Source organism: Eretmochelys imbricata, chromosome 14 (genome assembly GCF_965152235.1).
Source record: "Eretmochelys imbricata isolate rEreImb1 chromosome 14, rEreImb1.hap1, whole genome shotgun sequence".
NCBI classification, from domain to species: Eukaryota; Metazoa; Chordata; order Testudines; family Cheloniidae; genus Eretmochelys; species Eretmochelys imbricata.
Genome location: NC_135585.1, coordinates 14,542,137 through 14,555,525, shown reverse-complemented (window position 1 = coordinate 14,555,525; position 13,389 = coordinate 14,542,137). Strand labels below are relative to the sequence as shown.

General features: G+C 47.2%; 1 protein-coding gene across 2 annotated transcripts in view; it reads left to right on the top strand.

Moving 5' to 3' along the window:
* Positions 1-12,621, top strand: part of HID1 (HID1 domain containing) — a 47,237-nt gene extending 34,616 nt beyond the window's left edge. For both annotated transcript variants that reach the window (XM_077834007.1, XM_077834006.1), the window contains 7 exons: positions 616-780; positions 2,663-2,890; positions 4,130-4,296; positions 8,568-8,648; positions 9,105-9,196; positions 9,632-9,790; positions 10,291-12,621. In XM_077834007.1, the coding sequence (XP_077690133.1) occupies positions 616-780; positions 2,663-2,890; positions 4,130-4,296; positions 8,568-8,648; positions 9,105-9,196; positions 9,632-9,790; positions 10,291-10,354 (956 nt within the window). In that variant the 3' untranslated portion in view covers positions 10,355-12,621. The remainder of the gene's footprint in view (positions 1-615; positions 781-2,662; positions 2,891-4,129; positions 4,297-8,567; positions 8,649-9,104; positions 9,197-9,631; positions 9,791-10,290) is intronic.
* The last annotated feature ends 768 nt before the right edge of the window (positions 12,622-13,389 follow it).

Below are 13,389 nucleotides of genomic sequence, written 5' to 3'. Positions count from 1 at the left end.
TAGAAGGTGACAGCAATGGTCAGGGCAGGAAGGTGCTGCAGGGGAATTAGCCTGCGCAGCTTTTGGGGTAAAGCCGATCTGGAAGATCCCCACTTCACTGGAGAGCACCTGTGGAAACGGGGCTGGGTGGGAAGAATGCTGGTTGGAGTTGGATGGCTAATGAATTGGACCCCTCCCCTTGCGAGCTTTCCCTGCAGAGGAGGGTGGGAACAAGGTGCCAGAGGGGTAACCTGAACAAGGGCAAAAAGAGCTAAAGGAAGTGTTTGGGACAGGACTGAAGAGGTGTAATACTAACTCTTCTTCAGCAGGTGGCGCCAGTGGTTTTCAGATGAAGGTAGCTGGGTCTGAATTGTAGCCAATGATGTCTCTTCTGATGCTTTTTTTAAAAAAATCTATAGAGAGCATCTCTCTCTCTTCAATTCTATAGGTTTTTAGAGTGATTTCTATAGGACCCTATTGGGTTCATCCCTGTAAAATCCCATGAGACTTATCAATAAGGAGTATGTGAGCAGATCAGTGAGGACTTACAGTGGGACTTTCTTACGAATTAACCTACTTCCTCTAATCAGTCTTCTCTCTCCACTCTGCCCATTCCTCTCTCTTCCCTTCCCGTAGTGTCTCCCTACCTGAAGTCTCTTTCCATGGTTGCTGCCAACAAGCTGCTGCACCTCCTGGAGGCCTTTTCCACCACCTGGTTCCTCTTCTCCACGGTCCAGAACCACCATCTCATCTTCTTCCTGCTGGAGGTTTTCAATAACATCATCCAGTACCAGTTTGACGGTAAGTAGCTAAAGGTGAGCCAGCCCTGACTTCGTTCTGCTGTCTCCGTCCAAGGAGCCTGGGGAGGAATTTCAGAGAAAATATTGCTCTGAGATACAAACTGTTCACTCTCTTTTGCCCAGGAAAGATGGTGCAGAAACCAGCTAGCAGCGGGCTTGTCTAGATTAGAGAAGTTTGCACCAATGTAGCTACTCTGGTGCCAAGCCCTAATGTAGACGCACCACACTGGTGCAAAGTGGGGCTTTGCTAGTTACCAGTGCAAAGAAAAACCCTGTACACACAAGGCCTGAGATGGATGATAGGGTGAGGCAGGATCCCTCCCTTGAAGTGTAAGCCACAAATGATGGGTACAGTGAGTGTGTGTGAGGGGGGGTGGGAATACCCAGAAACATGGCTTAGTGATGGACTTAAACTGCTTAAATTGTTCAGCTTTGTAGAGGAAGGAGGAAAGCAGCCTCTCACTTTTTTGTATAATGTTTAAATGTGCCTCCTAGCTTTGCAGCTCCGGGTGTTTGAAATGTTCCTCAGTTAGAGGAGAAACTCCACATTGCTTGGAGGAGGTTGAATATTTACTGAACGAGTTCCAGCCCTGTCCACCATTCTGACTTGTGCAGAAATGAAATGGTATCTGACAGCCTCCTGGGTGCTCCTGGACTCTCCTGTTCGGAGATAGTGCAGTGATTTCAAAAATAAAAAAGAACTGGAAAAGGGAGCTCCGTTTTTCTTCAAGTGACTGCTTTAACTGACGGAGTTGTGCCCTTTTACAGTGCTTTGTGATGGGTAAAAACAGTCCACGATGAGGAAGTGGGTGTATGTGTGTGGGATTTTTTTTAAGTTGTTTTATTTTCCCCTTAGGAATATCAGGCATTTTGACTCGGTCTTCCATGTGGGGTTTGTTTGGGGTTTTTTTTTTTTTTTGAAGGTCACATGTTGTGAGCGCTTAATCAAAGAGGGAGGGATGTGGCGTTATTAACAAAGACATCCTTTCTCCAAAATGTTAACTAGGCACTTGAATTAAATATGTGTTAACAGAAAACAGTTTTAAACAGTCTGACTAAAAATCCCTTCTGCTCTCAGTTACTAAAATGTCACTTTCTTGACTCTTGTGATATTTTACTAGTTCTCCAATCATCACAGTGAAGGTAAATATCGTGTCATGGTTATTTTTAGTAAAAGTCGCGGACAGGTCACGGGCAATAAACAAAAATTCATGGAAACCCATGACCTGTCTGTGACTTTTACTAAAAATAATGGAAAGGAGTCTGAGGAGGGATGACTGAAGCCTGAGCCCAGTGCAGGGAAGAAAGCCCGAGCACTGTTGCAGTGAGTCCAGCACCAACTGCCACAGTGGCTGATGGCTCTGAGGTCCCTGCTGCAGCCCCAGCAGCTGACAGCTCTGGGGTCCCCACTGCAGCCCTAGTGGTTGATGGCTCCGCAGTCCCCACAGCTGCTCACTGCTCTGGATGTCCCCATGCCTACCCACGGCGGCTGGGAGCTCCAGGTGCCCCCCACCAGCTGACAGCTCCAGCCCCACCACCCTGGGGCTGAAGCTGAAAATGTCTCGGAGGTCTCTGGAAGTCACGGAATCCATGATCTCCATGACATAACCTTATCGTTAATCATAGTGTCTTCCAGCCTAGACAGAACCTGAATTTCTCAGATCTTTATATGTCATAAAGGAGCACAAAGGATGCAAGTCCAGTTTTCCCCTTGTGCAGGTTGCCTTTGTTGGTGGAGGTGAGGCTTTCTGAACTGCCAGGTGCCCTGCTAATGCATGCTGGTTTACTGTGTTCCCTTTGGGATGCCCAGGTTCCTGGTGGTAGATCATGTTAGAGATCTTGGAACCTTTTCTCTCTGCTCATTTTGTTGCTATGATTCCCAGGGAACTCCAACTTGGTCTACGCCATCATCCGCAAGCGGAATGTGTTTCACCAGCTGGCCAACTTGCCCACGGATGCTCAGTCCATCCAGAAAGCTCTGCAGCGCAAGAAGAAGACGCCAGAGCCCATTTCTCGCACCAACTCGCAGGACGGGCTCTCCATGGAAGGGTCCCGCCCTGCTGCTCCTGCTGAGCCAGGGACACTGAAAACTAGTCTGGTGGCAACTCCAGGTCAGCCTTGGCTAACTTTTACAGTGGAGGTTTGGTGAGGAGGGCCTGGAGGCCTTCTCTACAAGATGTGGCCAGGACTCAGCCTTTGCCTGGGTTTTGGAAAAGTCTAAGGGCTTGTCTATAGGAGCAAGTTACACCAGTGTAACTGTATCGGTTTAAAAATGATTAACATCTGCTTAATGTGCAGCAGCAGTCAAAAAAGCTAAGTGAATGTTGGGAATCATCAAGAAAGGAATAGATAATAAGACAGAAAATATCATATTGCCTCTATATAAATCCCTAGTATGCTCCCATCTTAAATACTGCAATCAGATGTGGTCTCCCCATCTCAGAGAAGATATATTGGAATTGGAAAAGGTTCAGAAAAGGGCAACAAAAATGATTAGAGGTATGGAACAGCTTCCATATGAGGAGAGATTAATAAGATGGGGACTTTTCAGCTAGGAAAAGAGAGGACTAAGGGGGGATATGGTAGAGGTCTATAAAATCATGACTGGTGTGGAGAAAGTAAATAAGGAAATGTTATTGAAATTAATAGGCATCAGATTTAAAACAAACAAAAGGAAGTATTTCTTCACACAATGCACAGTCAACCTGTGGAACTCCTTGCCAGAATACGTTGTGAAGGCCAAGACCATAACAGGGTTCAAAAAAGCACTGGATAAATTCATGGAGGATAGGTCCATCAATGGCTATTAGCCAGGATGGGCAGGGATGGTGTCCCTAGCCTCTGTTTGCCAGAAGCTGGGAATGGGTGACAGGGAATGGATCACTTGATGATTACCTGTTCTGTTCATTCCCTCTGAAGCAACTGGCATTGATCACTGTCGGAAGACAGGATACTGGGCTAGATGGACCTTTGGTCTGACCCAGTATGGCCGTTCTTATGTTCTAATGGACACTTTTTTCTCAGGGTAAGAAGGGCTTGATGCAGTTTAGCCTAAGTCACTTAGGAACGGGTTTAACTAAACTGAAATAAGCCTCTCTTAGGCTGAACGAATAGGCTCCACACAGCCTTGGGCCCCAGTTTATTGGTTTGGATTCACGCCTGTTGTTATACCAGTGACTCTCGCTCCTGTAGATACAGTCACTCCTTTACCTATGTGGGGTGGGGGTTAGGGCAAAGGGAGAGCATTTCAGATGGAAACAGAAGTGCAGGGAATTTGTTTTTGTAGGACCTAAAGGATAGGCCACTTCAGAGCTCTTGCTTAGACTTTCTAACTCTCCCTCTGAATTCAGGCATTGACAAGCTCACAGAGAAATCGCAGGTATCGGAAGACGGGACCATGCGCTCCCTAGAGCCAGAGTCATCACGGTCTCCTTCGGAGGGTAGCCCGGCTGCCGTTGTTAGCGACCCAGAGTCCTGGAGCGGGGTAAGGCCCTGTGCTCCTCTCCTGCATGGAAAGGTCTGTAAAACAGCACTGAATGGGTGAAAGTCTATGAACCCCGAAGGAGAGGCCCTGACAGGACGGCCTTCATCCAAGGGGTAAAATGTATGGTCCTAAGGCAGATTGCAAAGCAGTAGAATTTTAAAACCACCCATAGCCCAAGGACACTGTGGCATAGAAGCTGCCAACCTTGCCTTCTCTCCTTGCAGGGCTTGACTGAGACTTTCATCTAAAGCAGCAGCAGTTACACTGTTTGTGCTAAGGAGACGCTTCACGCTCTGTGAATCACCGTAGTGCTTGCCTCCCAGGCCTTTGTCACAGTGTCGGCCTGCTACTTTCCCATCAAGAACCCACCAAGCTGCACTATTCCAGTTCCAGCAGAGCCAGTCTGCTCTTTTATTGCATGCCATTAATTGTTCAGCCAGCCCTTTCCGTGCAATACTGCAAGCCCTGAGGCTCTTTCTCAGGGCACACCTCGTGTGCTGTCATAGGGGTCCTCTCCCTGATAGGGAAGGCACATTTATAGACATGGCTCTGCTTAAGCACTCGTTCCTAGAGCGGGAAATTCTTCTGATGTTTGTTATCATCTTTCATTTTATTTTTCAGGAATTTCTTGCTATTTCATTTTATCCTGGCGTCCTGCCCCCGGGGGTGTGAGGCGCTGTGGGGGTTGAGGTGCAGAGCAAACCACCCCACACTCATGCTGTAGTGGCAGTTCCTATCCTGCAGGGCTGGGGCTGGCTACCCACTCTCTGTGGCGTGACCTGGCAGGGCCACGTTGCAGCGCCTGGAGCAGGGAGCTGGGCCCAGCCCCATGGACCGGAGCTACACAGCCGCTGCAGTGGAGTTTTTGTTTTATGTTATTGGAATAGTTTTTCATTTTATTTTGTGTTATTTTGCATTTGTGAAAAACATGGTGCTCTTATTCATTATCCACCATGGTGTTTTGCTTCCCTATGGACATTGCACCTCCGGCAACTGGAGGGCAAGACTATCCCTTGTACAATATGTGAGCTTTCCCCAGCTTCTTTTCTGGGTTCCCCGAGCCTTGTTTGGAATGGCTGGTCAATCGCACCTATATAAATTCACCCAGTGTAGAAGAGAAGTGGGAAGGGGGCAGTGGCTTGGTTTGGTATGTATGTGTTGGAACCTGCCTAGAGCGAACCTGGTTAAGGTAAAATTCCATCTGCAGTGAAATTAGTATTTGTATTAGTACCTAAGAGCCCTAGTCACAGACCAGTAGCCCTGGATTGTCTCAGCATTGTAATGTTCAGGCTGCTCTTTCAAACATAGGCAACCTCTGCGTAGAGTGAAGCTGCCAAGGCTGATCTCAGCTCTCATTTAAAACAAATCCAGTTTCTTCCCTTTTCCCTTGAGAAATGTAAACTGCTTTCTTGGTCTGAAAGTTTGTCACAGATTTCCCTTTAAGATCACAGGTTATTCATGGCCCTTGTCCCCTCATCCCCCTGGCTGCCTGCGACTTTGAGATGTGTGAAACCTTCCAACATGGGCACCTTGATGGTTGCATAGGACCCAGTCCAATGACCATCATGGGGAGCTCAGGCTAGGCTGCTGCTTATTTGCACTTGGGCTGCCTCAGATTCCCTTTCCCTTGCCAGCTGGCTGCCTACAGCTGAACAACTCATACATCACTCACACATTATCTTTGAAAACTCATGGCGATTGGGGGAAGTCAAGGACGACTGGAAAAAGGTTAATGTAGTGCCCATCTTTAAAAAAGGGAAGAAGGAGGATCCTGGGAACTACGGGCCAGTCAGCCTCACCTCAGTCCCTGGAAAAATCATGGAGCTGGTCCTCAAGGAATCAATTCTGAAGGTCAGGCTTGACAAAGCCCTGGCTGGGATGATTTAGTTGGGGATTGGTTCTGCTTTGAGCAGGGGGTTGGATTAGATGACCTCCTGAGGTCCCTTCCAACCCTGATATTCTATGATTCCATGATCACAAGATTTAGCAGCTCAAAGGCACTGTTGCGGTCTAATGCACTGAGCAAGGGACCCCATCTCCTCTAATGACTCTCTCTGTGGCTTTAGTTATACACAGGCTTAGGGGGTCTGATCACGTGGCTGAAAAGGCAGGACTGAGGCAATGGAGCCCAATCTTGCAGACACCTACACATGCGAGTAACTATGTGCATGAATCCAACAGGACTACTTGTATACCTAAGCGTTGGCAGGACTGGGGCCAAACAGTAGACTTGATGAGATGAGCAGCAAAACCTAGGGAGTGGTGGCGTGAGGAAGGGTCAGGGTTATAATAGTACAGTCACATGGTACTTCAGTTTAGGCACATGCCCGTCTCCATGGATCCACATTGATCTAGTTGGTTCAGACCATCTAAACAAGTGAGCAGGGAACACTTGCGTAAATCATCTCCCTTTTCTAAACTGGCTGTTTCCACACTCCCCCTCCCCCGCCAAGACCCTTAGCCCAGTAGCGTGAAGTTCAATCTCCTGCCCACACTAACTGAGTTAAAACATTCCATTGAGCTTACTGCATGATCTCCTTTTATCAGTGGGAACCATTTCGAAAGCATCTTTGTTTAACATATTGTAGCATAATTCCATCCAACGTACCCTAAACATGTCAGCAGCCAGCCAGCTGCTAGGCGATGGCAGGAAGTGGGGAAGGACTATGAGAGAGAGAGAGAAAGAGGAAGGGGGTCAGGGCGGGTCTGCTAAAACAGGTATTTTTATGAATTTATTTTTAGAAGCTTAATTGAAACAGGATACTGAAGCTGAACCATAAGGATGTTATAACTGCAAACATTGCAAAACTGCCTTATCGTTCAGATGTTGAATAGACCAGAATAAATAGAATTCCAGAGAACTGAGATTCCCCCCAATTGTTTTCCTGACCCCCTCATCCTATAAGGTGTGGTGCTGGTTTTGGCCCTGAGTCACCAGGTTACTTAAGTGAGTACCTGTCTTTAAGCATGAGTAGGACAAATCATGGCATATCAGGGTTGGAAGAGACCTCAGGAGGTCATCTAGACCCCCTGCTCAAAGCAGGATCAATCCCCAATTTTTGCCTCAGATCCCTAAATGGCCCCTCAAGGATTGAGCTCACAACCCTGGGTTTAGCAGGCCAATGCTCAAACCACTGAGCTATCCCTCCCCCCAAAATCAAGGCCTGCATCTGCCAGGGTTCTGTGGAATAAGGTCACATGCCTGTGGAGAATCAGTGATATTCCCTCTGCCCAGGAGCAGAAATGAACCATTCCTAAGTACCGGCACTTCTGTGACCTGGTTGTGAAGATGACCTGCAGGAACTCATGCAGAGCTGGTTTACTGCCTCTGCGAGTATAGATGAGACAATGACCTTAGGAAGTGAGAACTGGTTTCATTAAACTCAATGGGGAGTGTTGACGCTAAGCTCTAATAATGACAATATAAAGGTGACTTACAAAGGAAATTTGGGCTCCTTTTTACCCTGTACAAAGAAGGCCTGAAATGATTATATAAAGGGGGTATTTTTCCAGCTTTTTGAATGAGAAATATTCAGGTCTAGTCTTCTAGGAAAACATGGCAGACTCTGAGTGACCACAGAACTAGGAGGATTATGACAGCACTAGTTTCGAAGGTGTAAAACCAGAGTAGTTGAGAGAGGAAGAGGTTTGTAATCAGACTATTTAAAACTCTTTGGCCAAGGCTCTCCAAAGTGACTAGTGATTTTTAGGGCCTATGTTTTGATTTCTCTCTTAAGACACCCTAAAGAGGCATGGCTTGTTTTTCACAAAGTGCTGCTCACCCAGTCTCAGAAAATTGAGCCCTGTTAAGGTGTCTCAAGTTGGGCACCAAAAAATGGCAACACCCATAAATCGCTAGTCGCTTTGGAAAGCTTTGGCTTCTCTTTTGTTTGTTTAATCCCTGTATGACTCAGACCTTCTTTCCATTTCAGAAAGAAGCAAAACACAGGCCCAAACTCACTTTTCTCCATCACATAGGTTCCATTAACTATTCCACTGCTCATGGGCTTAGTAGCAACATCAAGGTTTGTGTCCAGAGTTGTAACCTTGCCACTTCCTCATGCAATTTGACCCCTGGCTAATCTCTCTTTGAACCCAGGCCATTTCAAAGTTAAAGGCTAGTGCATTAGACCAAACAGCGGGTAATGAAATGCTGGTGGTGTTACCTTTTCCCTGGGGACCTGGCCAGGCTGCTTTGCATAGTGATTCTCCGGGGTGGCCAGGAGGAAGAGACGGTGTTCAGCAGAAAACAGATACTGCTAACTATTCCATGCTCATGCTGACTCTGATTGTATTATTAATAGGAGGCATCGCAGCCCAAACGGGATCGAAGGCGTTTGTCCAGTGCATCCTTGAGTGGGCAGTGGACGCCGACTTCTGACTGGGTGAGAGGAGCCGCGACAGGGGAAATACCTGAGGAAGGATTGGGATAGAATTCCTGTCTCTGAAGCTGGGATGTCCCAGCTGTGCTGAGAATAGTGCTGCAGATGAATCTCTCTGCAGTGATTTCCACTGATTTGGGGCCTGATCCAAAGCCAGGGGAATGACTCCCATAGAGTGAGCTTTAGGTCAGTCCATTGGTGCATATCCAGGCTTCTGTACTAATGTGATAGGCCTTAGAGAGAGACCCTAAGTATGGACAGATCCTTCTCCAGAGATTCCCACTGACTTGCCGTTTATCCCACTAGATTCACATCCCTCTTCAGGGACTTCCAAATCTGAATACTCAACATACTGTAAGCAGAGATACTTGAATTGCTAAGCACTAACATAACCTGTGAGCTGTTCAGACCATTCTCCATGAGGCACTCATCTCCTTTGGGGGGCGTTTGCACCCACAGGTGCTGTCTTGGAAATCGAAGCTGCCTCTGCAGACAATCATGCGGCTCTTACAAGTGCTGGTTCCCCAGGTGGAGAAGATCTGCATTGATAAGTAAGCTTGTTGTGTTCTGGGAGGTTGCAGGGTTTTGAGTGGAGGCTGGTTGTGAGAGGCTAAAGGATATGCTGTCACCTGGGAGACAATCTAGGATTTTACCAGGGATGGACTCGAGTGCGTGTTTAAAGCCCAGGAAATCAGGCCACTAATTCAAATTCATCTATTTCTTTACTCTTGCGGTGTGTTCAGCTATATTTACAACTCCAGCAGATACCAGGTGCTAGATTCTCCCCAAGCTTACTGTTTATCTCGTCACTTACATAATCTCCTCTTTTCAGTGGGAGCAGTTCAGGAGTCAAGTCCACGGGCTGTGTGTATCTGTCCAAACATGGCATGTATGTGTTTGCCTGGGTCAGTACTTTCTGCTGCAGCAGATTCCACAAACGGCAACTGACGATGTCCTGGATGCTCACGTTCTCTCTCTCTCTGCAGGGGCCTTACAGATGAATCTGAAATCCTCAAGTTCTTGCAGCATGGAACTCTAGTGGGACTGTTACCTGTTCCTCACCCCATCCTGATCCGCAAGTACCAGGCTAACTCGGGCACTGCCATGTGGTTCCGAACCTACATGTGGGGAGTTATTTATTTAAGGTAAACCAGCTAGATGCACTCTAAGCCCGTCTTTTCCTAGCAATAGCAAGGTTTCGGTGCAAATCCCTAGTCTGTAGAGCAGCCAGCTCTAGACCCTCCCTCCCTTAGTCGGTGTAGAGTGCTGGGAGAACTTGCAGCTACTCTAGGACTTTCCTTTTCCAGCAGCGGGTGCTATAGGGAATAGTGTAGACACGCTGGTAGTGAGAGAGCAAAACTGCTCCAATGCCTGTATCTCCAAGCAGGAGGTATGCAGGGAAATGATGGAGGAGTGCTGCCTGCCTGAGGTCTTGCAGCTCCTCCTGTCCCTGCCTCTGCTCACAGGAGGCACTACAGGACATTGGGCCAGGAGTGCTGGCTTTGTGGGAGCTCACAGCTGTTGATTCTCCTCTTTGCCAAGCGGTAAATGTCTCAGTTCTTGTTATCCCAGCTGGCAAGATTTGAGTGCCATCGACATTGTTTTGTTTCATGGCAAGTGACGTGACCGTCTTTTTCTCTTCCAGGAATGTGGATCCCCCCGTCTGGTATGACACAGACGTGAAGCTATTTGAAATTCAGCGAGTCTAAGATGAGAGAATGCACTTACCTCTGCTAAGAGAGAAACACTGGAAACAAGGACCTCACTGTGCACTGCTCCATCACAGCTATTCGTGCATTTCACAGCCAGCTGAGAGACCAAAAGGACAATCACTTCCATTTACCTACCTGTCATTTTAAGCTTTAATCAGGGTCTGCTCAGAGATACCTGCCCCTTAGCCCACCTCCCTTCCTACCCCTCCCCAGGAACCCTGAGTGAAAGATACCTAGGGAGTGTCCATTGTGGTTGTTGCACTAGAAACCAGACCGTTCTTAGCTCTTCTGTCATTCTCTCACTCCTGGCTTTGGTCTGGAGATAAACCTGAACCTGACCAGCTGGAGGCTATGACCTCCGCTCCCTCACCCACTGGTCAGATTCAGCATTTGATTAAAAGACTCTGAATGTAAAGAGTTAAACTGGGTCAGCGAGGGAAGCTGCTGCTGCAAGAGGTGCTTTTTTTTTTTTTTAATTGTAGAAATACATAGTTTTTGTGGTTCTTTTCCAAAGAATTTATTCCAAGACTCCATCAGGTTTCAGGTCGTCTTGCTGCTGCCTCTCCTCACTGTCCATGGCAGGGCTGGAGGGTCTTTATTTACCAGCTGAATGAAAAGGGAATGCTAAAGGGAATCTATTTGTTCATTTACTTCATGTCTGTGTTTTGAGTCCCTCTTTCCTTCCCCTTCTTTGGTTGCTGTAAGCCAGTGCTTCAGTGCGGAGTCCAGAGCTCTGTCCTTTCCCCTTCTTCCCCACTTTGTCACTCACTGCCCTGGAGGTTTGCAGACCAGGAATGATGCTGTGCCCTTAGAGATGGGCTCTTTAAATGACCAGAGTGTATGTGTTTAAAGCCAGTTTGAATACCTTACTCAGACTAAGGGGGTCAGTGCAAAGGCTAGGAGGAAAGGGCTGGACCTGTAGGTATCAACAGGCTTTTCCTTGCAAGGAGAAAGGAAGAGTTTGTGTCGCCCTCCATTCCAATTGATTGAAGGGTCACCATTGTCTAGCCTTGGAAAAAGCTATAACCCATCTTCCTTGCTGGGCATGTTGTCCTGGCATGTGGGGAATGGTGGAAGGGATCAGTTGTGCACTGCTTTTTCAGGGCAAGGGGCTGAAGGAAGGTCTCAGGAAAGTCTTAAGCAGCATGTTGAAGGCAGCAGGAGAAAAGCAGCTAGGCACTGGTGGGAGTGACCACTGGAGTGAAGTTGGATCCTTCAGGAGGCCTTGATGGCTTCTGGATTAAAAAAGCTAGACTGTATTGGATCCCAGGCATGGTAAGTGTGGGAACCTATAGTTTGCTGGGATATTGGGAGATCATCTGCCTCAATCACAAGATATTGTGAAGCTGTGCTTGATGCAGCAGTGCAGGGTTGCAGTTCTGTAGATTAGGGTGTGAGTCAGAGATGTTTCTGTTCCACTGGAAGGTCCTCATGGTGCAGACATGAGCCACAGGATGAGAGGGATCCTTTCACGGACCAAGTTCTAACTCCCCTACTGCTTAGTCCTTAGTGTTTCGTTCTGCAGACCACCAAGGACAGCCATTCTTGATCCCTAGTTTTAGAACCACTGCTGTAGATGACTCCATGTAAACCATTCTCCCTGCCCCCGTATGCAGGGGGCAGATGTGTTATGGGGCCGCCACCCTGTAGCTCTTCCCCTTATGAGGAGGTCCATGCTGTGGTATGGGCAGCCGCCGTGCAGTAGCCCTCTTTCTGGTTTAGTATGGGTAGCTCACTGATCTAGTATCAAAGCAGTCCTCCTCCTGTGGTGCTGGAACTGGACTAAAACCCCCAGCCCAGTTTGGTACTGGCGTATAGCCTGGAATATCCTTGAAGGACAAGAGATAGATGAAGGGAACCTTTTTTCTCTTCACCCCCAATGCATTTTGTCGTCATTTCTGCCACCTCCCCCGCATCTGTATAAAGACATTTACAGATTGAAGTCTCTATTTTGCTTGGAATATCTCTCATCTGAAGAATGTGATTGATGAAGCCCTGTGATGGGCTGACCTCTGATTGTACCGCACCTGCACGTCACAGCTGGACAAGGGACTACTTGTGTCCTGGATGCTTGCTTTTCCCCTGCCCCTGTCATGCACACTGGTTTTGTGGTATCTTCCGTCCTTTCAGTTTGCTTTGTGTATCTTCTGTTCCTTTGTGAGTTCCTCTGCAGTTTTATGTTCCTTGATGTTTCAAGTTCAGTCTTTGTTCCATGGAAATCAAATTGCACTGTAAACTATTTGCTAACCTATAGAGATATAAAATTATCTTAAACATGGCACCTGCTTTGACTCTGTCTGTCCCAGAGGGGGATAATGATCTTGTTTATGTTACTTCTGGGGGCCTACTGTATGATTTATGTGACTGGAGGATATGGTGTCCTGGTTTCCTTTGCAACGGGTGGCTTCCCACCTGGTTATCTCTGGTAAACTTACCTGACCTGTGCATTCCCAGCCTTTGATATGCTGTGAATAGGGTCTGTTAAAATGACTGAGTCCAAGGGCTTCACAGGATTCCAACACAGGATTAGATACTTATATGAATAATGAGTGCATAGAACTATAGAAATATAGGGCTAGAAGGGACCTTGAGATGTCATCAAGTCCGCCCCCTGTACTGAGCCAGGATCCAGTAAACCTAGACCAACCCTGACAGGTGTTTGTTCAACCTGTTCTTAAAAACCTCCAGTGTTGAGGATTCCACAACCTCCCTTGGAAGCCTGTTCCAGATTTTGACTATCCTTATATTTAGATTTTTTCCCCCTAACGTTTAACCGAAATCTCCTTTGCTGCAGATTAATTCTTCTTGACCTACTTTCAGTAGACATGGAGATCAATTGATCACTGTTCTCTTTGTAACAGCCCTGTACATATTTGAAGACTTATCAGGTCCCCTCTCAGTTTTCTTTTCTCAGGACTAAAAATGCCCAGTTTTTTTAACCGTTCTTCATAGGTCAGGTTTTCTAAAACTTGTATCGTTGTTGTAGCTCTCCACTGGATTCTCTCCAATTTGTCCACCTATTTCTTAAAATG